Genomic DNA, 25,810 nt, shown 5'->3' on the forward strand with positions numbered 1-25,810 from the left:
GGCTCTGGTGTGGGACTGGGGATGAGGGATTTGGGGTGCAGGAAGGGGCTCCAGGCTGGGGCTGAGGGGTTCGGACTGTGGTAGGGGGCTCCAGACTGGGGCAGGGGGTTGAGGCACAGGGAGGCTCTGGTTGGGAGTGCGGGCTCCGGGGGGCACTGGGGATGAGGGTTTGGGGTGCAGGAGGATGCTCAAGGCTGGGACCGAGGGGTTTGGAGGGCAGGAGAGGGATCAGGACTCAGGCAAGGGCTCCGGGCGGCGCTTATCTCAGGCAGCTCCTGGAAGCATGATCTCCGCTCTGGCTCCTACTTGGAGGCGTGGCCAGGCAGCTCTGGGCGCTGCTGTCCCATCCGCAGGTGCTGCCCCCACAGCCTCCGTTGGCTGCGGTTCCCAGCCAATGGGAGCTGTGGAGCTGGCATTTGGAGTGGGGGCAGCGCACGGAGCCCCCTGGCTGCCCCTACGCCTAGGAGCTGGAGGAGGGACACGCTGCTGCTTCCGGGAGCTGCGCAGAGCCACGACAGGCAGGGAGCCTGCTTTAGCCCCGCTGCGCCACCGACCGGACTTTTAACAGCCCGGTCAGCACTGGTGACGAGAGCCGCCAGGGTCCCTTTTCGACCGGGTGTTCCGGTTGGAAACCGGGCACCCGGCAACCCTATTAAGAGGCTGGGTGGGCGCCGCCTGCCTACGGGCACGGGAAGGGAAAGCTGATGGCAGGAGGACACGAGGCAGAAAACGACCATGGGTGCATGATGTAGTACCCGGGGGGGTCCCTCCCAAAGGGATTGGCAGAGGAGCACAGAACGGGCTGCCGGGGGGCAAAACTCCAGATATGGAGAAGCCACGTCAAATGGGGGAGGAGGGTTAAAAACCCCCTAGGGGGTAAAATCCCTAATACGGGGGAGAAGGTTTAAAAAAACTCACTCGCGGGTGCAGGGGGAACCCTAATAGGGGGGTGAAGGGTGAAAGCCCCCAAATCTAAAGAGGAGTAAAACCCTAATGGGGGGAGGGTTAAACCCTCCCAACTCTATATAAGAGGGGAGTAAAACACCCCCAAGTCCCCACCGATCTATGGCATTTATATGGGGGCAGTAACCGAACCCCACTCCCAGGAACCCGCTACAGCCAAGGGGCAGCCTGGGAGCCGGAATGCCCTTTGCCCCTAGCAAAGATGACCGGAACTGTGTTCTGCCCTCAACCAAAATGGCGCCTGCCAGACACCTCTTGGCCCAAGGCATTCCCCGCCACCGGAAGTCGGGGGGCATTAAGCCAGCCCCCGCCGGAAGTTGGCTTGGAGAGCGCACTGAACTAAGATGGCGCCCGCCGGAAGCAACGGAACACAACGGCACGTACTAAGATGGCGTCCGCTCGGGAGCCCTGACGCAAGGTGCCCGGCACTAAGATGGCGGCGGGGAGGAGGATGGGGGAAATGAGCTGGGCAGAGCGCCCCTTACTAAGATGGCGGCGAGCGGCGGCTCAGCGAGGGGCGGGACCGGGTTACCGCCCTGTTTCCGCCCCGCACGGTAATGGCGGCAGCCGCGGCGGTGGAGGGGGAGGGGGCGTTGGGCGAGTGCGCATGTGCAAAGCTCCATGGAGAGAAAAGGGGGTGAGAGAGCAAGAGGGATAAAGGGAAAAAACAGGTAATGGGCCTGTGGGGAGCGGGGCTCCGCTGGCGCGGTTCGGCCCCTGTGGCCCGGCTGGTGGGGAATGGGCCGGGGGGCGGCTGGCTGGGAGATGCCCAGACTGGGGGTGGCCCGAGGGTGGGGGTACAGGCCGAGCCGGGGGTGGACTTAGGTTGGGGGAGGGGGTGGCCTGGCTTTACTCCCTCCCTCCTATCTTAGGGTCTCGGGGGGGTGCTGGTTGCACCCGGGACTGCGGTGCGTTGGGGACCCCTTGGGGCTGAGGGGTGCAGTCCCTCGTTCCTCCCGCAGCCCCCTGTCACCTGGCTGGGGCACGTTGCCCCCTTTGCCCCAAGTGTGCTGTAGCCCCCCTGACTGCCCCCTTTTGTGAGAGGCCATAGGGCCCCCTCAGTTCCCTTCTGGTATTATGGGGGTGGTCCCCTGCCCCCCCTCAGTACTAGGTGCTCTGCGAGCCCATTCACTGCTCTGAAGAGCTCTGGGCATCGCAACAACAGATGCCGCGGTGATGAACAGGGTGTAAGGCCCTGGATAGACTAGAACCGAACATCTGAATGCGAGAAGCAGGGGAGGTCCCTGTACAACCAGTGTATCATCACCAGCAATAGACATAGCTTGTTGCCTTAGTGCTACTGGCCTGGCCTCATCCTCCCTGGTCTCTGTCCCCTGGCTGAATTCCTACATGTGCTGGAGGGAAGTTTTTATTGGGGAATCTGTCTGGTGCATGTCAGACACCAAACCTCTTCTCTCCTCCCCTGCCAGGTGTGATTGGTCCATCCCTTCCCCTGAGTGCCCCTGTTAACACTAACCTGATGAACCTGAACCCTCCTTCTCTGTAATCCTCAGTCATTCATCAGCCACATCTTATCAGGAGCTGCTTAGCTGCCTGTTTCCTCCATGCACAATAATAAAGGCTTTTGTTGTTATCTCATATCGCTCACCACCACCCCCGCTGGGGGAATAGAACTGTTTGCGTTTCTGTGCTGAGTCTTTGTGGTGAGATGGAGTGCGTGCGTGCAGGGAATACACAGGGTGCTGCTTGCGCTCTCTTGCAGCCATGACATCCAGGTTTGCACAGGGGCGATCTGTTATGATTGTGCTTCATTTATGTTTCCCTTTTATGTGGGCCTCCCATACAGTTTACTTTTCTGTTCTAATGTTTAGATTGCTGCAAACACAAAACAGACAAAGAGCTTACAGCTGCTCTAAACACAAAGTAACACTGGTTTAACTAAAGGTGTGATTTAAATTTGATGCAAAACCCTGTGTAGATGCTCTTAAAGTGATTTAAACCTGGTTTATATTGGTTTAGCTTTTCTTAGGAAACAGCCAGATGCAAGCTAAACCATGCAGCCAGTTTTAAAGTGATAGAAGTGTCCACCAAAGGATTTACACTGGTTTAACTGAAATTGGCTTCTAAACTGATGTGGGTTCTGTGTGTAAACAAGGTCTTATAGTCTTTTGCAGAAGTTGCACTGGTTTAATCAATCTTCACTGCTAAACTGATGTAAATCCCTCATGTAATGCTTATAACCAGTGTATCTGTGTAGTTTGTGCATATAAACTTACTGACACAAGCTAAAGCAACATAAACCAGGTTTAAATCAAATTTAAAATGTCTATGCAGAGTTTTGCTCCTGTTTAACTAAATCAGTTTTTTAAAAAATATCTTTAGTGCAATTTTGTTAGTAGATCAGGTCTTAGGCCAATATAATGCACAAGTTGACAGTTTCAGGCCATGTTGTGCAGTGTTGTTGTGGTGAAGATACCAGCACTGGAAGGCTTTGCACAGGAATTGGGTTTGAAAGCGGAGAGGTGAGGGGCTTTGCATGTATAACTGGTCTAAGCACAGGGAGTGGTATGGAAAATATGTGAAGCCAGGGGTGGGAGAAGGTGACAAAGGGAGCAGGTGAGAGAAAATGCAGAGGCAGGGGAAGAGCAGAGATATAGCCAGTGTCACACTCCTGTTGAGTGTTAAATGTGAGGATGTGGAACTTGACTCAGGTGAGAGAATCCAGTGAAGTGGGGGTAGGTGTTGACAGCAGCAGATTGCTGGTGATGATTTTAGCAGTAGCTCTAGACTGGAGAGGGAAGAGGTGAATAATACTTAACCCTTCTAAGCACACTCCTAAACTTGAGAGCTTTACAAACAAATCTCTCTATGGACTTTCCCTGAATCAACAAGAGGCTCATTTAAAATATCCTTGTACTAGCACCAGTGGAAAGTCTTCCAAATATCTAAGGCCCTGATCCTGCAATCTGCCCTGCGTGGGTGGACTCTTACAGTGGGCATTGCGGCTCCTCCTGGGTGTAAGGGGCCTCCTTGCAGTATCAGGGCCTAATTTATTAAACTAATCATGCGCTGCTTGTTGATACATTAAAAATAAATCAGTCGTGGGTGTGTGTGTGCGCACGCGCGCAAGGTGCACAAAAGTGAGTGCCCGACTGGCTGTGTTGTTTTTATTTAGCAAGAGTATTGACAGACTTCTGCCGAGGAACTTTCTACTGTTAGTGCATAGATATTGTGGTGAGATTAGCTTCTGCATGCATTTAAGTTGTTGCTGTTGGAACAAAACAGCTGCTATGTTAAACTTGGCCCATAACTTTAAAAAAAAAAAGCCTGGGCCCAAGAGAAATGCCTTCAAGTGTTTTGAAAAAAGTTCGAATGCAAACATTTGTTCAAAGGTAAATAGATGTTCCCCTGTCCTGTTTGAACCCCAAGCCTTGCACTATCAAGAATGTGAAAGTGAAGCTGTCATCCAGTGTCCAAGTGGGGAGAGATGATTGAAGGAAACAGAAGGTGAGGGGTCAGAAGTTTAAGATTTTGTTTTCGCTTCTGAAATGATTTTGCTGACAAACTTATGTTTCTGTGTGATCCTTGAAGTTGACTCTGTAACTTCAGCTTTGTTTAAAAAAATGTAAATAACAAAATAAGGTAAAGATTATTTTTTAAATGTTGGGGTTTTTTTTTCTTTGTGAGGGGGGGAGAGAGAGATGAGGAAAGGAAGATGGAAAAGTGAATTTAAAAAAGATCACACCCTTTCTCTACCACTCTGCATCGCTGAGCCATGTCCACTGGCTTGGTAGCAATGAGTTTTCACTCCTGTTAGGCTGCAGAGCGAATACGGTTTTGAGAGTTGGATCTTCTGCAGAGTCTTTATTTGAGGGGCTATCAATTGTTTGATAGATTGGTCTCTTCCTTAAATGATAGTGTCTAGTTACCAAACCATTTATTAACCTCTAACTGCAAACTTCCTACTCATAACACCTCGGTATATTAAAATGTGGTGCTACAATAGTACAAACAATAATTAATAACGATAATCTGTGTCTGGGGCTTGGCAAAGTCTGCTTGCTGGTGGTGAGTTAGCAGCTTTCCCTGGAGAGCAGGGTGGTGAGAGAGGCTAAAGGCATCGACTTCTGTAGAATTCTTGAGCTCATGATTTTGTTATGTTTAATTTATTGAATGATTTTGGTCCTGGCTGCAGAGGAAATCCTCAGCAGTCGTGTTGGCCTGGGTTTGCAGCTTGTCCTTGTCGCAGCTTGTAGCCTGCCCAAGCAGTATTGGAGCGAAATTAATGGGACTGGTCGCTCTTCACGCAGTTGGCCAAGCCCTGTGGTAGCCGCAGACAAGAGTTGTGTTGTCACATCTGCCGCTTGGAAAAGTTATGAGCAGAAGTAGCACTAGAGCTGGCATACAGGAAAGGGGGGCTCCAAAAAGATGCTGGGTAGGGGTACTGTAGCAGAGACCTCCATCCTCTTGCAGTGGCTGGGGTAGGGCTAGAGCTACCTTCTCCTGCTACCCCACATAGTCATGAATCTCGGGGGCAGGAGGAGGGAAGAAGAGAGCACCTTCCTTCTGTTTCCCCTGGAAAGCAGGACTGCAAGTATATCACACATTGTGGTCCTAGCTGGAGGTGGCACAAAAAGCTGGTAGCAATGCCAGCACACGTAGCATTTGATTTATACCGCGCTTTTCATTCCTAAATCCCAAGGGGCTTTACAGCTGTGAGTGCAGTCGTCCCCATTTTACAGATGGGGCCACTGAAGCCAGAGGCTATTGTGAAGGCCAAGGCTATGGCAAGGTTATAAAAAGAACTAGATACGTTTCTGGAGAATAGGTCCATCAGTGGCAATTAGCCAGGTGTTCCTAGCAGCCTCTGTTTGCCAGAAGCTGGGAATGGGTGACAGGATGGCTCACTTGGTGATTACCTGCTCCGTTCATTCCCTCTGAGGCACCTGGCATTGGTCGCCGTCGGAAGACGGGACACTGGGGTAGGTGGGCCTTTGGTCTGACTCGGTCTGGCCGTTCTCATGTAATAACTGTCCCAAGGTCACACAGCCAGAGAATAGCAGAGCTGGCACTAGAATCTGGGGTCCTGACTTTGTCTGCTGCCCAGCCTGGGACCCTAGGCACGCTTCACGTGGGGCTCTGTCTTTCTCTGTGATGTCAAGGGTTTTGCAGTTAAGATGAATGGGACAGTTCACCCCTCTTGGCTCTTATTCCAGGGAGTCTGCAGACTCAGGCAGGCATCACTTATGCTTTGGTCAGGTTTTCAATCTTTTCCTGTGTCTGAAAGAACTGGGAACGTTCTCTGAGCGAAAGCTGGGCCTATAATGCCTAGCACGGAGTTCAGCCCCGCCCGCAGGCCTATCTATTGCCTATGGTAGGTAGAAGTGCTGGACCCATCCACAGGTATCACCTGTGGATCTTGCCAGTGCCATCCCCTCTCTTATGTTGGCCTCTGGGCTAGTAGGTTTTCTCGGACTACTAGATGACTGGTGCCTTTTTCAAGCCTTGTCTTTATTATGGGTGTAAGAGCTGGAAGGAATCCATGTTCAGCAGGAATCCATATACAGTATGGATGTCTTGTAGCTAGAGATCCAGGAGGCTCCTTTCATCAGGGATCTTTGAGAGTTAAAACAAAGTGCCACATCAGTCTCTTTTCTGGGTCTATCCCTTAAATTGCCTCAATAGCATTAGAAAAAAAATAAGGCTTAACACTACAGGAGCGTCCTCTTCTTCAGTAAAATGTCTATTTACAAAATATGCTCCAGCTTTTCACTTTAATGGTCATTTATTTCCTGTTCAGTGAGTTGGCTAAAGAAAAAAACTTCTTGTCAGATACGTTAGTTCGCTTGCTCATACTTCCTTCTTCCAGCTGTGGAAGATCATTCCAAAATATCACCAGAGAGAGAACACAGAAACAGGACAAGCCAATGGTTTTGTTAGATCCGTTCCTTAAAGGGAAGCTGCCTTTTGCCTCTATCTGCAAACTTCTCACTGATAACACCTTAGATTATTAAAGTGGAATTTTTAAAATGCAGTATTGCCTTTCCATTCCCTTTTGCTTGTAGTTAACTTACTGCCTTTCCCACCCAGCTTGGACAATTCACTTGAACTAGTCAGTTTAATTTCTGATTCTAGTTAACTGCATTTTCAAGGTTTGGCTTGCCAGCATCCCAGGGGCATATTGATGTTGTGGGATGAAATGTTTTCAGGGGATTATTATAAATGTTTCCTGGAAACATTTCATGTAATTTAAGGTCATAAGGAAGCACTAGGTCATCTGCTCTGACCTCCTAACAGCGTTGCCATCTCTTGAGCACGTCTCCGGATATTAGTGTTTTTTCTTTAAGGCCAGCAAGGTAAGGGTATGTCTACATTTAAAACGCTACGGTGACACAGCTGCAGCACTTCAGTGCTCACTACAATGACAAGAGGCATTCTCTCATCGCTCTAGTTAATCCACCTCTCTAAGATGCAGTAGCTAGGTCAACAAAAGAATTCTTCCATCAACCTAGTGGACTGTGCACCAGTGGCTTGGTCGTCATAGTACTGATATGTCTACACTACAAAATTCTGTCCACCTAATTTACATCAGCATCGAGCCACCGCTGGTTTTAGATCACTTGTGTGTGTGCCCACTTCGCTTCTTGTGTCAGCAGTGTGTGTCCTAACCAAGAGCGCTTGTATCGATTGTACTGTCAGTGTAGGGCATTGTGAAATGGCTCCTGAAAGCTAGTACCAGTCGATTGGAAGCAGTCCAATGTCCACACTGATACTGTGTTGACACATTGACCATGACTCCACGCTGCTTGGGGATGTGGTGTTACTAAATCAGCACAGAGAGGCATTTACATCGGCAGGAGCCAAATTGAAGTAAAGGCACTTCCGTAGCTAGGATGACGTAAGGCAGCTTACGCCTACCTAACCAGGTAGTGTAGACCAGGCCTACATCTTTCAGGGTCTGTGGATTTTTCACACTCCTGAGAGACGTAGCTATGCTGATGTAAGTTCCCAGTGTAGACCAGCCCAAAGTCAAGTAAACACCCCAATAACCGGACCAACATACAGTATTCATCAATTATCACAGGGCAGCTCCAAATCCTTCACAGTTTATTTTTACAGTACCTCAGTTTGGGGAAAAAATATGGCCTGTCCCTGTCCCCTGACAGTTGAACAGTGTAAACCTAGAGTGAGCATCTGCATGCTGGGGTGAGCATTCCCATTGTAGTGATCTTATTTGAGAGGTTTAGGGACATTTCTTTGTCTGGTTTCTGTTACAGCCTTGGAACCAGCATTTGCTGCTTGTGGTAGGGGCAGCAGTAACATAAGGGGCCAAATTGATCCTTGTCTTCAAGACGCTAAACTGGCTCAGGGTGTTGGGATAAACTCTGACCTCACAACGATAGGGATTAAACACAAAGCGTCGTGGTTTCACTTAGTACTTGGTTTTGAATTGATGTAGTGAACTGGTACAGAACTCTGAGGGGACGCTCTCAATTTGATTTGATTGATTTTTAGCTTGCATCAACCCCTTGACAACTTAAGCTAAATCAATCTTTACCCTCTTAAGTTCTTTCCATCTAATGACTGTGTGGCACATCCTCTGTCTAAGGGACATATCTGGCCCCCAATACTCTAGTATCTGGGCATTTCACAATTTATCCTCACAATCCCCCAGTGAGGCAGGGCAGTGCTATTATCCTTGTTGTACCAATGGGAAACGGAAGCACAGATCAGCTAAGTGATTTTCCTAAGGTGTCACAGCAAATCTGTGGCAGAGCAGGGACTTAAATCCAGTTCTCCCACGACCTAGGCTGGTGCTCTAGTCACCAGTCAGCCCTGCACCTCTGCTGACGGGGATGCTGAGTCTCAGCCTGTTTTCGAGTGGGATTCGTGTCCTCGTCGCAGACGTTGTCCCATTTGATGTTATCGGCCCCCTGTTGGCTATCTCAGCTGAAGGGCCAAGCAATGAATGGTGTCATGGAGATGGCCCCTCTTTAATCAACTACAGCTGCTTCTTCCAGGGACTTGGAGAGGAAGCTGGAACAACTGCCGTCCATGCTGTCACCTTCCTACTGCTAAACCAGAGGGGTTTGGCATCCAGCGAGTCGGTTCATCTCCCTTCCCCAGCACTGTCCAAAAGCTGGTCATGCACCCCGCCCCTCAATATTAAAATCCTCTCTCCAAGGCTGGGGCTGGGAACCCAACAGCCCTTACAACAAACCGTGAGACTCCGGAGTCAGCCAGCTGGAGGGTAAAATCAATCATTTCCCTGGTTAGTGGCATGTTAATGAATGATTCATGTGCAGAGTACACTGAGCAAGGGTGATCCCTGTTATGCAACATGGAAGCAAGAAGCCTAAAATAAACAGCAGCCCAGGCAGCTGCCAACTAAAACACTTGAATAGGAGGAGAAGAGAAACAGAGCTCTAAAGAGACGCGCCAGGGAGCTGGGTGGATGAGGAGCAGAGGGGACGCTTGAGTTACTGCTCCAATTTCTCTGTGGAGACGGGGAGCCTGCAGAATTGAGAGCAGACTGTAAAAGGAGGCAGTATTCTCTGGTGCTCAGAGCAGGGCATTTGGGGCATGTCTTCACTTGGAAATAAGGTGTGTTCCTAACTTGTGGTAGCTTCCTAATGAAGCCAAGGCCGTTTGTAGCTTCTGCGTGTGTTAGCATGGCGAGGTGAAGGCTGTGGGGAGGCGAGGTGTATTTATGTGTATTCCAAGGGCTTTCTCACAGCTAGATGCAGTGAGATCTCCTTATGGTGTTACTTCAGTTCACTTCAAGCCGAGATTGGCTATCCCAGAATCAGTATGTGCTGAAACAAACGGGGGCTTTTATTCGGCTGCCTGATCCCCAGAGGGCCTACCCTGAGTGCAGTGGAAGCAGGTTCTGCTGAATAATTATAGTCGCACAAAAAGATAGTGGGGGGCCATAGAGGGGACAAAGTTGTGCTGTTAATTTTAGTGGGGACTAAGGGCCATCCAAATCCCTGAGGCAGCTTTGGAAGCCTCTGCTGAGATGGTTTCAGCTGAGATTTGAAACAAGCTGAGAAGTCAGTGAGGTGGAGAGAGACAGGTGCTGCAGAGGGGAAGGCACTCTCGCTCCTGGTGGCAGAGGCGGCCCGAGTCAGATCAACAGTGGAGTGGCAGCGGAGAGACATGGTCCAGGAAGTGAGATGGAGCAAGTCCACAGAGGGTGTTAAAAACAAGGAGGAGGATCCTGGATTGATTGGGGGGCTGGTGGCGGGTGTGAGAACAGAAGGCAGCTGTAGCAGAGAATGGAACTGCTTCTTTTGTGCGGTGCAGGGAGACTTTTGTCTGTAAGGCACTTGAAGATCCTTGGCTGAACAGTGAGTGATGAGGATAAAATAGAAGTAAGGCAGGTGATGGGGTTACTGCTAATGATCTAGGCCCCCAAAGGTGTCTCCTTCGGGTGTAACAGAAACCTTATTACTAGATAGCTCTAATTGTCTGTGGTGTTGCTCAGAGCACACAACAGGGTCCTGTCTCTGGCAGGAAGAACACTTTGGGTCTGGGACAATGTGAGCAGGAAGGAGTCATGGCAGAGGGAAAGCTGCCCTAAGCAAAGGGGCAGCACAGAAGGTGTAAAACCAAGAGGAGGAGAAGGAGGCAGAGCAGAAGGAAATGAGTGGAGGTGTGTGGAGGGTGAGAGGGTGCAGGGTCACCGAGTGGAGGTGTGTGGAGGGTGAGAGGGTGCAGGGTCACCGAGTGGAGGAGAAGGCTGACACAGTAAAAGCCATTCAAGGGGATTCGAGGAGGCAGGAGGAGAAGATGGTTTTACCATGGAGCACTGGACACATACATCATTTGGTACTGAGCTCCATACAAGATAAAAGTAGCGCGTGGTAAAGGGGGTGAAAGCTTGTAACTGATAGATCTCAAAATGTACTTGTTAATGGGGAATTATCAGATGAGGCTGGTTCCTAGTGGCACCCTGCAGGATTGGGTCTTAGCCCAGCACAGCCTCTTATTTTTGTCAACACTCTAGAAGGAAATATAAAATCATCGCTGATCAAGTTTGCAGATGGCATACACGTTGATGGAGTGGCAATCAATAACATGTCACGTACACAGAGCCACGTGGATTGCTTGGTAAACTGAGTGCAAAGATCATGTATTTTAACACAGCCCAATGGAAGGTCCTACATCTAGGAACAAAGAACTCAGGTCATGCTTACCTACATTTGGGGGATGTATTCTGGAAAGCAGAGGCGCTGAAAAGGGCCTGTGGATCCTGGTGGAAACCAAGAAAAATGAGCTTCCAGCATGATGCTGTGGCAAAGAGCGCTAATGTGCCTCTTGGTTGTACAAGCAGGGGAATGTTGGGAAGGATTGGGCAGGTGGTGGTAACTTTGTCTGTGGCATTATTGAGACTATTTCAGGAATAGTGGGTTCTTTTTAAAGTGTGGACACCAGACCTGGAGGTTGAAAATTGATGGGAGGTCGGAAATGAGTTACAAGAATAATCCAAGGCCTGGCAAACCTGCTTTACAGTGAAAGTTAAGCAGCTCCATCTATTCAGATTATCAAAGAGAAGGTTGAGTGGCTACTTGATTAGTCTCTTAGGGGTTCCCAAACTGTGGGTTGTGACCCAAAGGATACCAGGGGTGGTGGTGAGACACTGAAAATCTACGGAGGGGTGGCTGTGCCAGACCTTCGTGGCGTTGTGTGGTGCCCACATCCGTACACGCATCACGCGTGGTGGGTACCATTGTGTTGGCCATGCTTGGGGAGAGGCACCAATGCCCTTGGGGGAGGCTCAACGGGTAACTCCTCGAAGTCATTTTGGTGAGATCCTCTGGCAGGGGGAACCCATCCCAGTGTTCCAGCATGGGGCAGGAGTAGAGGGCCGGGCTAGGAGAATCAGCACCATGTGACAGGGACAATGCATAGATCCCCTGTGCCTTCTCCCCCAGCAGCTACTGGTACCTGGCACTGTCTGGGCCAGGCAGGCGCCTCTGGTACTGGGACAGGCTGAGCAGCTGCCTGTGGCATGAGTATGCACGCTCCGTCCACCTCAGCGCTGCCTGCACCTGGTATCAGTGCCTCTCCCCGAGCCTGGCCAATACAGGCAACTACCCCCTTCTCCCTGACCCCAACAAGTCCTTTTCCCTACACTCCCAAACACCCCTAATGCCTCTTTCAGCTCAGCTAGCCACTCCAGCACCCAACCCCCCTTAGGGTCTCCCCCTCTTGCGGTTAAGACTTGGCCTTCTTCCTGCCTCCCCCATCAGTGTATTATGAGAGAAACTTCTGGGGGGCACCCCTGGTAGGCTCGCTGTCAACCCCTGGGCCCAGCCTGGAGATCGCATTGCTAGAGGTGATCCCAAAGAGGGCTGTGGCATGAAAATGTTTGGGAACCACTGGTCTATATGTATCTATGCAGGAAGAAGAGATCTGAGAGTAGAGAGCTCTTGGATTTAGCAGGCAAAGGCAGAACCAGGTGCCAATGGCTGGAAGTTTAAGCTAGACCCATTCAGACTAGAAATAAGGTGCATGTTTTTACCAGTGAGGGGAATTAACCTTTTGAACAACGTCCTGGGGATGTGATGGGTTTTCCATCATCTGAAAGTCAAGACTGGATGTCTTTCTAAGGAAAGCCAAGATACTGGGCTGGATGCAGAAAGCGCCATGTGACGTTCTCTGGCTGGAGTTATACAGGATGCCAGACAAAATGATGATAATGACCCTTAAATCTATGAATAGGCTGGCGGAGGAGAGGAGGTTACTTTAAGCCAGACTGGGAGAGACTGCAGCAGTGTCAAGGGAGAAGTGACTGGGTGCAGTAAGAAGCTGGATATGGGTAGGAGGCTTGTCTACACCACGCAGCTTTTAGCGACAAGGATGTATCAACACAGCCTTGTTGCTAAAAGTCAGCATGTGTAAACGCTCTTTGTCAGTACTTTTGCTGACAAAATACCTCCAGCCCCGCGAGCGGCGTTAGCTGTGTCGGCAGGAGAGTGCTCCTGTCAATAAAGCCGCGTTGACACTGCCATTTGCGTCTTTTGTCTTTCGTGAGGGGGCTTTTTTAAGTACCCCTGAAAGACACAAGTTTTGTCGACAACTTTGCAGTGTGGACATACCCGGGGAGAAGGAGATGAGAGTCTAAAATGGTGCCAGCTTGTGAGGCTGAGCAGTCGAAGGATTGTTCAATATCTCCACTCAGAGGAGGCAGCGAGAAGGCTAAAAAGGAAAGGCGAGCAGTTCTGTGTGGGGCACCCAAGAGTAGAGATTGCCAGGCAGCTAAAGGCTCTTGACTGGAGGAGGAGTGTGGGGTAGAGAGGGAGTTCTGTCAGTCCTCACTGTGTGGCCCCTGCCTTTGAGAATCTGTGTTCCTCCTTCCCCCAGGGTTTGGAAAACGAGGCTGTGAAGTGAGAGGCACAAGGGAGACTCCAAGACCTGCTCTTCTGATGCATAACAGAGCAAAGAGATGAAGGGGTAAGTACTGGAGAGACAGATGTGTCTTTATCCAGACGTTACTCTGCCACGGACCTGCAATAAGCAATAACAACTACAGAGCTGTGAACAGGTGGTCTCCAGATCCCTTCCCCTCTCAATGGCTCAACTTTCACTCTTTTGGCTCAGTTGGTGAGCTCTCTGTGAGGGTATGTCTGCATTGCAATCGGGACAGCATGTGTAGACATACCTGAGGTTGCTTGGATCCAGCAAACTGGCTACAGACAACAGCGTAGCCACTAGTCATGCAGCTCCAGTGCTAGCGTGGTTAAGATGCTGCAGTCACGCCTCCTGATTGCGGTGTAGACACATCCAAGAAAGTCTTCTGGGCAGACGAGACCTGAATTTTTGATGTAAAAACACAAACAGTAAAAAAAAAGTAACTTTCACTGTAGCTGACCCAGATGTGGAACAGAAAAGATGGTCATTGACTTCTTCCCCAAGTCTATTCCCCCTCCGGCTAATCACGTTGCACTTGGGGCTCCGCTTTTCAGAGCGCCCTGTGTTACTGACCCCATGTCACCAGCTGCCACCGTGGAAGCCTTGTTGTGTTCTGTCCTCACTGGTGGCTTGTTCCCTTTGCAGACAGCAGAAAGCGGCTGAGACTGAAGAGGGCACTGTGCAGATCCAGGAAGGTGAGGGGCGACCTCCATCCCCAGCCTTGGGAGATTTTCCCCATGGCATTCTGCAGCCAAAGCTCTGCCTAGGAAAATGCCACAGTTCGGCACTGTTGTTCTCACTGTCGAGGCCCAGGGTGGGGTTCCCAGGGAATTGGTGATGCTGTGTCACCATTTCCAGTGCAGCTCAGGTTGGAGGTGCTGGGATCTCCCTGCCATCTGACAGCTGTCTGGCGGGCTGGGTGAAGTGATTTCAGATGGCTGGGGAGGGGAGGTTGCAGATCCTGGTGGAATTACTCTCACAGCTAGAACCCATCGGTCCCCTAGGAGTGCCAGCCTGGTCTGTGACAGAGACCAGTACCAGCTGCTTCAGATGTAGGAACCTGGCTGTAGCAGAGGTGGGATAATCTGCCCCCCACATTAGGTCTCTAATAGAGACTGAAGCATGAGGTTTAATGTCCTTCCAGAATTGTTGTTAGCATAAATGCTGCTCACTCTTGATCTCCGGAGAAATGGCTGGTCCTGCTTGTATCTTGCTAAGCTGTTGACCTCAGCAGATCAGGACCTGTCATAGAAGCTGGGAACTCTCTGGCGAGGACAGGGCATTGGGGGTGGGGAACCTTCCGTGGCTGCTGCCTGACGATTTCTTCCCTGGCATGTGCACCTCTGTTTTCTTTCCTGAAGGTGCAGTGGCGACAGGCGAAGACCCCACCAGCGTTGCCATTGCCAGCATCCAGTCGGCGGCCACTTTCTCCGACCCCAACATCAAGTATGTCTTTCGCACAGAGAATGGCGGGACTCAGGTACGCCTGCACGGTCTCCCTGCAGCAGCAGCTGTCTCCAGCCTCCTTCTTGCGAATAGCTCCCCCTCCTTTATCTCCTGGGGGGAGACACGCTCAGGCTGGGTGGGGGTGACTCTTCCTAGACCTGGAAATGCCCTGCTGGGGCGGGTGCAGGATGAGGAAATGAAACACGGACTTTGGGATCCTCATGTTTACTCCTTGGCCCTATGCTGGTGTATGCCAGCCGGCATGGAAAGCTTGCAGCTCTGTGAGCAAACCCAAGTACACAAGAACCTAGTCTCCAGTCTAGCTAGGCCAGGCTTGTTTGCATCTGCTCTGGGCCAGATTGCTGCACCTCTAGGAGGGACAGTGCACCAAGTGGGGGGAATTGTGCCTCCTGATTCTGGGATGTCCAAGGTGCCTGGGTAACCACCAGTGCAGTTAGGGGGTGGGAAGAGGGGACCAGGCAATAGACGCATGGGCAGGGGAAAGAGAGGAGCAGCGAGGGCTACAATGCAGAGTTCCAGAAAAGCTAAATGTCCCTGGCCTGATGCTCTGTGCTGAGCCTCTGCCGTTCCTCTGGACGTTGTCAGGAGCTGTGAGCGCTCCCCACCTCTGCATGAAAGGCAGATAAAAGAGCATGATACACCCTGCCATGTCGTGCATTGCCCCTGGTGTTAGGGGCAGGGAGTGGCTCTGCATGGCCATGAATGGGAGGGCAGGTATGCGTGAGACTGTCTCCCTGGCCAGACCTGGTTGGCACTGTAAGGAAGTCTGAGGCCCTGTCTGAGGTCACTAGGGAGTCTGGCTGCAGTCTACAAGCACCTACTATGGGCCCGGGGTGACCTGGTTAATGATCTGTGCAAACGAGGTAGCCACCAACTGGTCATGGCCAGGCGTAGAAACAAACCCCGTCCCAAGATGAGGATGGGGACAGCTGCCCATGCTGGCTTAGTGGCATCTAGGCTTCTACCACCATCTGCGAGGTTGGGCTGTGAACAGCCTCGCGTGGCACTGGAGTTGCTGGGTCGAACCCCGGGATAGACTGATGGCCGGATTGGCACTGGGCATGGAGTGTATTGGCAGAGACTCGGGCTGGGCAGCAGTGGGATTGAGTAGGGACCATCCCTGCGGGCAGGGGGTGTGTTCTGGTTAAGTGCTGTAATGCTGCTGCAGGGCTCTGGGGCTTTGGCCGTCGCCCCCAGCCTGCCATCCTTGTTCTCTGTTCCCATTGCCTTACAAAGGGACCTGAGACCCCGGGGCAGGAGGGCTTTGAGGCCAGCGGACAGGTTCAGCAGTAGGTGGCCGCTTGCGTGTTCATAGCGCAGCCAGGGTGAGCGGGGCACAGGCGTGTTCTGGCCAGTGTGCGCACACATGCGGTAATCAGGGCTTTCCCTTTGCCCTGCTCTCTTGTCTGTGTCGCTGCAGGGCGGGGGAGACGGGGGAGGTCCTAGGGCTGCCTTTTCTCCATCCCGGACAGTGAGACCCAGGCCGCGAACAGCCTCTTGGCTTTCTCCCCTAGGTGATGTACAGGGTGATACAGGTGGCTGAGGGGCAGCTGGATGGGCAGACGGAGGGCACCGGCGCCATTAGCGGCTATCCTGCAGCACAGTCCATGGCCCAGGTGAGTGGCACTGGGAAGGAGCCGCCGTGGCGACAGGAGGAGATAGCGTCGCAGGTGCCTGGCAGGCTGGGGAGGTGCCAATGCACCGAGGCCTGTACAGCAGCTCGCTCGGGGCTCATCACGTCTATCCCAGGCCTTGATAACTCCCCTGTTCAGGCCAGAGACCCTGGCAGCAGATGGCTAACCAGTGTTGGGGGCTGGGGTGGTTTGGGGGGCAGGGCATGGGACATGGAGCCTTTCACTCCGCAGCTCCCAGCTCCAGTCTGGCCCAGGTCAGTGTTACCCCAAGTCATTCTCGGAGGGAGTGGTCACAATCCCATTTGTGGCTCTTGGCCCGGCTCTTGGCCCAGCTCTTTGTGGCACCGATTGGGCCATATAGCCCAAACTCTCCCTTCCAGCAGGAATCCCTCCAGGGCAGGAGGATCCCTTGGGGGCCAGGACACCAGCCCTGGCCCTGCCCCAGCCTTATCCGTTCTGCAAGCGTATAGATGACTACGGTCCGCAGCGCTGTCTGTCCACTGAGCTGTGCGAAACGGGTTCTGGTGGAGGGGTCGCTCTACATTAGAAGTTCCCAATGGTTTGTTTCTGAATTTCCCTTTTTGGAAATTCATGTCCCATGTGCGCACCCCTCACAGCCGCCCACTCCCTGCAGTGGTCAGGGGGGTCTCAGCTGCCAGGACCCAGCTTTCTACCCATCTCACTTCCCCACTACGCAGGGGAAGCGGAGGGGTCGTGCTGAAGGGCTGGGCTCAGGAGGGGAAGTTGAAGGCTGCTCACAGTGGGAACTGCTCCCCTCCAGACCCCAGTCCTTCAGCACGACCCTGTTTGCGTCCAGTGGGAGGAGTCGGGGGCGCAGGAAGCCCTGGGACTGGCAGGGGAGAGGATCTGTCAGCAGGGGCAGCGCGTGGGGCTCTGTGCCCTGGGGCCACAGTGAAGGAGGGATGGCGGGGCTCTGTTGGCAGGGGCAGCACGCAGGGCTCTGTACCTAGGGCTGTGCTGAAGGGCTGGGGTCGGGAGGAGGTTGTGTCTGGCTTGGGGGTCAGTACTTCTGGGGTGCAGACTTCTGCTCCCCACTCAGAGTCCCCACCGGCCTCCCCGGTAGAGGAAGGGAACTGCCTATTGGGGGCTGTGGCAGTGAGACAGGCAGGGAGCCTAACTGGACAGCTCAGATCGCCCACACAGAGCCATGCCTGCTTCCCCGGCCAGACAGAGCCCCCACCTTACACCAGCCCTGTAGTGTGATCCCATTGGGTCCTGCACCTACCTGATAACCCCATCATGCCCCCTGGGGACCCACTCCCTACAGTTTGGGAACCTCTGCTCTAGATCTCGCTCTCCTTTGCTCCTCTCTGCTGCAGGCTGTTATCCAGGGTGCATTTACCAGCGAAGATGCTGTTGAGACAGAAGCTACAGCCACGGAGACCCACTACACGTACTTCCCCACGACAGCCGTGGCAGACACCAGCACCTCCTCTGGTGCGGGGACCACAGCCACCGCGGTGGTGACCACCCAGAACTCAGAGGCCCTCCTGGGGCAGGCCACACCCACTGGTACAGGTTGGATGACTTCGGGGCTGGGACACCCAGCCTGCGTTCTTGGGGCCTGTCTCCCGTGACTTGTGCAGCCTGCTCCGGCGTGGGTTAGCTGTGGGGTTCTTGATGCTGGCGGTGCGGACTTTTGCCCTGACCACGCCGATGGGCTTCCTTGGCGTGGCGTGAACTTTGACTCCCCAGCTTGCAGGGCTGCTCAGCCTTAGAGGCTGCCTTGAAGAGCTGGGACCTCCTCCCCTTAACACCAGCACAGAGAACACCAGAGCGGGGTCACTCTGCCCCAGTAGGGCTTCGCTTGCTTTATGCTGGGATGTTGATTGTAAACTGGTCAGTTTGCCTTTTGCTTCCTCTCAGTTTCACTGTCTGCTTCTCCCCAAAGCTGTTCCCAGTAATGGGGCTGTTTAAATTCAGAGAAGACACCTCAATGCTGATTCGATTTGGCTCCGTTCGTCCCCTGTTGTTCCTAGACCTAAATCCTGCCCCTTACAAATCTGTAGCCTCAGAGGTACTGAGGATTGCTGGCTCCCACTGACTTCTGGGAGCTGTGGCTGCTTGATACCTCCCAAAAGCAGGCCACAAATTGAGCGTCCCCTAAACCCAGAGGTTCAAGCCCTGTTTGTTGCATCCAGAGCAAGTGCTGCAGATGCATTTCCCTCCTGTGTCCAGATATGCTGGCAGCGCATGAAGCCAGTGTGGTCACCCCAGAGATGGGTCAGCGGCGCTCCCTCGCCCCATGCATGCGGATTTTTCTCTTATCTTGTGGGAACGTTCCCCTTGTGATCCCATCTCTTGTGTTTCCAATTGTTCAGGGCAGTTCTTTGTGATGATGTCACCCCAGGAAGTTCTGCAGGGCGGAGCTCAGAGATCTATCGCACCCAGGAATCACCCCTACTCTCCGTGAGTGTTTGTCCAGCCCCATGCGCGGCTTCTGACCCCGCTTTCCTCCCCCTTCCCTAGTAGCCTTCTTTCTTATGTCTCCCATTTGTGGGGAGAGTGGGAGTCTTTGTTCTGATCCCCAGCTATAGGGAGCAGCTGTGGGCTGTTCCATGGGGCTGGGAGTCGGGATTTCCCAGTTCTGTTCCTGGCTGTCCCGCTGACTTACTGTTTGTGTATTGTTACACTACTCCCTGGCTCAGTTTCCCACCCTGTAAAACAGGGCTGATGTTGCCTCCGCCCTGAGGAAGGCGCTTTGAGATGTGACATGGGGCTCGTTGTTCAGTGCTGAGCCTCTGCGTTACACTGTCTGGTGGGGTTGCTTGCTTTTCAGGAAGTCGGAAGCTCCTCGGACGACTCGGGATGAGAAACGCCGAGCACAACACAATGAAGGTAGGGGCAGAGGCCCTGGGGGGTGGGAAGGTTTGGGGCATCCTCCATTGATGGCAGCTTTAGATCTGAGGGGAACCTTGCCTTTAGAAGTAGATGTAAGGAGCGGTTTCCCTTGGTTAACTCTTTATCTGTTCCCACCCAGATGGAAAAGCTCTGTTAAGATGGAAAGCACCTATCAGTGGGAGCGCTGTAGTTATCAGCCCAGGAAATCTGGAAGTGCACAGGTAGGGCACCCAAACAGGCCTTAACTCTGCCTCCAGCCATCCCTTTGTAGTTCCCCTCCGATGTAGGGCTGACCCTGAAAACCCTGTATGTTCTCCACCTCTGCAGGCTCCCTGTAAGATGGTACTTTGGGAGCAAGGGTTTGAAGATGCTCAGGCTACAGCTGTGGGCATCTTAAATGTGGCCACGCTTCTGTCCTCGTCCCATCCCTAGCACCTTTCAGCGTAAGGCCTTTCGGAGGACATCTGGATGAGCCGCTGCCCTTGTGGGTACTACAGCAATAAAGAAGGCTCTCTGCTGTCGTGCTGGCGTCCCTTCCCGAGGTAGTGCCTTCCTGCCCCAAGATGGGCCCAGGGGGCTTGTAACTGGCAGCGCAGGACATTCTAGCGAAGAGCAGGGGCTGGGGCCCTTCAGGTCTCATCAGCCTCTCCCTTGGCTCTCCGGACACAGCGTAAGGCTGTACGAAGGGCAGCGTTTGCGATCCCAGGTAAAGGACTCCAATGTCTGCCTTCAGGGACGTGGCACGGCATGTTCTAGACCAGTGGTTCTCAACCTGCAGCCCGTGGGCCGCGTGTGGCCCATCAGCACGCAGCTGCGGCCCACGTGACATCCTCAGGTAGTATTGGGTTCGGCTCACATAACACATGGTAAATAGGTTGAGAACCACTCTTCTAGACAGACATGGTGCATCAGGTTCCTCCCCCAGCCTAAGGGCATCAGGAGCAGAGTTAAGGTGATTTGGGTGCCTGGCCTGTGCGTTGCGCGTTTGTCAAAGGGTTGGGTCCTTAAGCTTAACCTCAGCTCCGGGTTTCCAATGACCGTGTTCTCCCAGCACCACAAAGCAGCTGTGCCTGCTCCCCAGGCAGGGGGCTTTGTTCCCACTGCACCAGACATGGAAAGATCCCAGCAAGGGAAAGGGTTCCTGCCCCACTCACTGGGCTCTTTGTCCTAATGAGCCTAATTAGCAGTGTCACCCCAACGAGCCTGGGGTCCCATCTCCAGCCCCCATCCTACCTTCTCCACCCTTCCCCTCTGCAATCCAGCCCCCACCAGACCCTTTTCTCCCCCGTACTCCCATTTCCATTTTCTCTCTCCTCGCAGGATCCCACCTCCAGCCATGACAAGGGTGGGTGTAGAGATATCTGTCAAGGAGGGTCGCGTTCAGCCCTCAGGGCACAGCTCTCTCTAGGAAAACCTGGGCTTAGATTAGGGTAGCTATCTGCAGTCCCAGAGACCGGGAACCTTCCTGAAATTCCATCCCCTCTTTCCCCACCCCAGTGGAGCGCCGACGAAGGGACAAGATCAACAACTGGATTGTGCAGCTCTCCAAGATCATCCCAGACTGCTCCATGGAGAACACCAAGTCAGGGCAGGTAAGGGAGCCCCCCCCGGAAGAATTGGTCACAGTCCAGGGGCCGGCATAAGGGGGCCAAACTGCATTGCCTGCATTTCCCTATGCCAGTGTCGAATTCAGCCCCTCTCTTTAGAACCAGGTGCTTCCAATAGTTCCCCTGACCTGAGCAGGTGGTTGGGGGATGCTATGAAGAGGTCTTTTACCGGTAGGTCATTGGCTGAAATCTGCCTCAGACTGACAAACCCCGGTGCTCTCAGATGTTATGCAGATGCTCATGTCCCTCCAATTTTCTGTGCTGATGGCGCAGAATTGTGCTCTGGAGCCTGATTCATTGAAAAACAGCTCTGAAATCTCGAGTCCTCAAGCTTGCAAAGAAGCTTTTCTTAGAGGGAACTGCTGGTGCCAGGGCCATCAACTGCCCTGTTCATCCCTATGGGATGTTAACACTGAACCCTAATGATGTCGGCTATGAAGGTCACAGTCACTGTTTCACTGCTGTCAGCAGAAACCCCTCCAACTCCCTCCCCTTCACCAGGCTGCCTCTGCTGGGCTGACAGGGCGGGGATTGCCCCTCCAGCTCCCTCCCCCATGGCCAGGCTGGCCCCTGCTGGGCTTACAGGGAGGGGTCAGCCCCCCAACCCCTCCAGCTCCCTCCCCCTTCGCCAGGCTGGCTGGGGTAAGAAGCAGCAACTGACTCTTGTCCCTGAAGTAGGCAGACATGGCCCTGGGCCAGGAAACGCAACGTCGCTGCCTCGCTCTCCCTGCACAAGGGCAGGAAGGTCCATGCCCAGTGGCATTCGCAGACGGCTGGGCAGTGCTTTGCAGAGGGTGATGTTCATGCCGAGCATGTGGCTGGGCGGAAAGGGCGAGCGAGAGAGAGACGCGCAGCTGAAGAGCAAGGAGAATTGCTCTAAGCCCCAGATGGCTCTGGAGTGATGGAGGGAGGAGGATTCTGGGTCCCAGTGTATGGAAGTAACTCCCCTCCCCCACCACAGTGCTGGGCTCGGGGCTACCTAGCAAGACCATTTCATGCCCCTCCCACAGCATCGCCCCACCTCCACCACTCCCCCTTCCCAGGTGGTGGTTTGTGTGCTCAAGGGGCTCCTTTGTGCTCACGAAGTGCGCCAAAGGCTGGTGTGTAGCTCTGCCCTCAGCGCCTCCCGCGTAGGGACAGGCCCTTGCCCCTTGTGTGCAACACTCACTTTGCGCTGTTGTAAGCGACTGCACAAGGGACCAGGTGACAGGGAATCGGGATCAATGAATCCAGCCCGGCCTACGCACCCGCTGTAGCAGATTAACTAAGGGCTGAGAAGCTAATAGACTTCAACAGGTGCAGATCCCTCCCCTGACACTCTGGATTCAGTCCAGCCCGGCTCCTGTCAGTCTAGTGTCACTTGATTCCTAGCAGCGCTAGCTCACTTGGGGTGCGGGGTAAATCATATTCATTGCATCCACATGGGGCTGCGTTGCTGTGATGAAACCAGTTTACAACCTAACTGTAGCTGGGAGGCAAACGTTTCTGTGCAGCCCCGTCCCCTGCCAAGCCTGCAGCCTAGCGTGGCCATGGTCCTGCTCGAGTGCAGCCCCCTTCCTGCGTGCTTAGAACTTGTGAAGAAGCCTCCTCCAAAGGGTGAATTGTGCAGAAACCCTCCTGTCTGCTCCTGAGTTTGGACCGAAGCAAATCCCTGTGTGGGGTGATTGTCACTGAGAGCTGGGCTCCTGGCCAGTGGGGCTGGCAAGGGGCAGATGCAGCGAGGAGGTTTCTGAGGCCGCGCGCACACAGACTTGCGCCACTTTAGCTGAACCGGTGCATGCTCCAGTGTAAACGCTTATCTCAGTTTAGTTTAAACCCCTTGCTGATTGGATTAAGCAAAGCTGCAAGGGGAGAATGGGAGCATCCACACAGGGCCTTGCACTGGTTAAAGGGGTGAGGAAACCCCAGCTTAGCAGGGGCCAAGGCCAGCCCCGGTGACGGTGTCCTGCTGGTCTGGCCCACGTCCCTTCCCAGCTGTGTCTCTGTTCTGCAGAGTAAGGGAGGGATCCTCTCCAAAGCCTGTGACTACATCCAGGAGCTGCGGCAGAGCAACCACCGCCTTTCCGAGGAGCTGCAGGGCCTCGACCAGCTGCAGATGGACAATGACGTCCTGCGGCAGCAGGTGAGCACGGGGTGCTGCTGGTCGCTGCCCCGCCGGTGCTGTGGGCAGCCATCCCCTTTCGGCCACGGATCCAATGCAGCCCAGCTGGAGGGGGGCTGGGAGCAGCGGCCACCTGCCTGGTGTATCATGGCCAAGGAGCAGGTGACTTTGCCCTGATCCTGTTGAATCTGCTGGTCATTGGCCTCCTTGCCTGGCAGCTCCAAGGACTTGAATGGGCCACAGGGACTGGACTCCACCTGCAGCCCAGACTGCCCAGCGGCAGGGTATGTTCAGCCTGAGGCCCAGGACAGCAGAGGAAGAGGCTGTGCCAGGCTAGCCAGCCCAGCATTGTTCCTGTACCCCATGCGCCCGGGACAGCTGTAGGGGGTGGGTTGGGGAAGGCACTTCCAGCCCTGTTTGAGGAGGCAGCGCCCACCCCAGGGCAGATCCCCAGCCTGACCTCCTCTCCCCTTCCAGGTGGAAGATCTCAAGAACAAGAACCTGATCCTGCGGGCGCAGCTGCGTCAGCACGGGGTGGAGATCATCATCAAGAATGACACCCACTGACTGGCGAGGGGCGTGGGGGGAGCGGCTGAACCCCAGGCCTCGGGGTCTGCCAAGGCACAAGGCGAGGAGGGACCCCCCCAGTCACGACTGCCCGCAGGAAGCAGCTCTCGCCTGCTGATGCTCCTGACCTACAGCGCCTCACTCTTGCTGTACAGACCCGAAAGCAGCAGCGTCAGCGTCCTGGGGCCGAAACCAGCGCTCGTGCCTCCCCTCAGAGCTCCCCTGGAGCCTGGCCCAGAGCCTCAGCCTGCCCTGCCTCCCCCTAGAGCTCCCACCCAGCCTGGGCCAGAGACTCGGCCTGCTGCCTCCCTCCCCGGCGGAGCTGGTTTGAATAAAGAAGCTGATGCTGTCTCTGTAAAAGTATTTTCATTGCTGTAGTGGAACGAACTGGTGTTCTGCTCTCGGCGTGGCCCCCGCTTGTGGGCAGCCAGGCAGGGCTTGCGCCCAGGCACGATGCCACGCATGCTTGTGTTCGCCCCCTGCTACGTCTCCCCTTGGTAGCCCTCCCGCGCATGTGCACACCGTCTCAGGCTTGCACGGTAGCACGTCCACCCATCAGCCCCTCCCGTGTGCTGTCACGTCCTCGTCACCCCTGGAGCTGACACTGACATACGCTCTTTGTCCCATTTCACCCTTTCCTCTCCCCAGCCCCGCTCAGCTCCCCCGCCTGCTCCTACAGGGAGAGGGCCGCTTCTCCCGGAGCCCCGCCCCCACCCACGTGCTCCTCCCTGGCGCCCTCACCACCCCCAGCCTGGCCTGTCCGAGCATGTGCCATGGAGGGCAGCTCCCAGCACTGGGGAAACACTGCTCTTCCTCTGGCGTGCCCTGGCCCTCCTGCCTGGAGCGCGGTAGCCTGTCTCCAGCTGGCCTTCCCTGCGGGCACTGTCAGCCAAGCCACTGGCCCTTTCACTGTGGGGGAGGCGGATGGCGTTGTACCATGGGCAGCACCTACCCCAGCAGGGCTCTGCCCTGCCCCTCCACCCCCCTTCCATGGCTGGCACTGCCTGGCTCTGCTGGCCTCTGACTTTTTTTAATTCTCTGAATTTAAAAAGCAGAATAAATAAAAATAGTGATTTGTTTTTCCATGTGATGCTGCTTTTATTTCACTGGCAGGGACCCCCCAATCCAGCTCTGGAAGGGGTGGGCGGGAGAGGGGGCAGGGAACCCTGCTGCTACCCTCTCCAGCCCCCAGGGCTGGGCTACTGAAACACAGGGCCAGCTCACCTGGGGGGGGGGGGGAGAAGGTCACTGTGATCACTAATCTGCAGTGCACAAGCCCCAGAACTGCCCCTAGCAGGGTTCCCCCTGTAGGACCTGATTCCCTCCTGCCACCTAAAGGCTCACAAGAGGATGTCCCATAACTCCTGAAGAGGGGGTGCTGGATATGAGCTATGCAGTGTGAGGGGAGGGGGAAGAGCCCCTCTTTTGGGGGGTGACATTTGGGTTGCAGGGGCTAGAATGAAAAACACCAGGGGGCTGGGCTGGATCCCCTGAGCATTGGTGGAGTCGCTAATCCCCGGAGCGTCCAAGGGGAAGGGTGCAGAGTGGCCCGTTTACACTGGAGTTCTGGAGGTGTGACTTTCCCACAGCCCTTCTGAGGGGGAGGAGTGGGCTCAATGTTGCTTGTTGAATCTGCCTTGGGGGCCATGGGCTGTCCTGCAGGCAGCTGGTGGCTCTGGGCATGTGCCCATGGGTTGGCAAGCTTGGGGCCTGCTGCTGCTGTGGTGAGGTTAATGCCCAGTTCTGGTTTACGGTTAGATGGGACCTTACCCGTGCCTGTGACGCCGGGGTAGGCGCGGGGGGAGTGACGGCGTCAGTGCACAGTGAGGCGCCTGTCTCTGCCACCCAACCGCCAAGGGGGGGGGTAGTTGCCGTGCAGGCAGGCTCCGTGCGTTGCTGACTTGGGTACCAGAAGTGGGCTGGGCCCTTTAACTACGGAAACACTCGGGCTCTTAGTGTGGACAGATCTCCCCAGCCCCTGCATGGGAGCCATGCAGCAGCCAAGGATGCAACAGTAGCCAGTGTCCGGTCCTGGCTCATCCTTGGGGCGGCGGGGTGGGGAGGGGAATAAAAAACATCCTTCAGACCCTCAACCCCCCTGAATGTTAGGGATCCCCTGCCCTTTCCCCAGCTGCCTCTGTTCTCTCCCTTGCCCCATGAGCAGACACCTCTCTTTTTCTTCTTCTGTGGTTTCATGCTTCCTGCCCCCTGCCTAGGGCCCAGGCATGGGG

At 54.2% G+C, this 25,810-nt stretch overlaps 1 protein-coding gene across 6 annotated transcripts; it reads left to right on the plus strand.

The window, feature by feature from the left end:
• The first annotated feature begins 1,448 nt into the window (after positions 1–1,448).
• Positions 1,449–24,664, plus strand: USF1 (upstream transcription factor 1). Of its 6 annotated transcripts, XM_077841112.1 has the most exons (12): positions 1,521–1,634; positions 4,354–4,431; positions 13,294–13,383; positions 13,987–14,036; positions 14,703–14,821; positions 16,323–16,424; positions 17,783–17,981; positions 18,785–18,872; positions 19,243–19,301; positions 20,802–20,896; positions 22,905–23,033; positions 23,490–24,664. In XM_077841112.1, the coding sequence occupies exons 3-12, from the start codon at positions 13,376–13,378 to the stop codon at positions 23,577–23,579; spliced, it is 939 nt and encodes a 312-aa protein (XP_077697238.1). In that variant the 5' UTR covers positions 1,521–1,634; positions 4,354–4,431; positions 13,294–13,375; the 3' UTR covers positions 23,580–24,664. The 6 variants fall into 6 exon arrangements, with proteins under 6 accessions (XP_077697239.1, XP_077697236.1, XP_077697240.1 ...); XM_077841113.1 differs by lacking the exons at positions 1,521–1,634; positions 4,354–4,431 and adding an exon at positions 1,449–1,517; XM_077841110.1 differs by lacking the exon at positions 4,354–4,431 and having other exon boundaries at positions 1,511–1,634.
• Positions 24,665–25,810: the final 1,146 nt, after the last annotated feature.

The sequence above is a fragment of the Eretmochelys imbricata genome, chromosome 24, assembly GCF_965152235.1.
Source record: "Eretmochelys imbricata isolate rEreImb1 chromosome 24, rEreImb1.hap1, whole genome shotgun sequence".
NCBI classification, from domain to species: domain Eukaryota; kingdom Metazoa; phylum Chordata; order Testudines; family Cheloniidae; genus Eretmochelys; species Eretmochelys imbricata.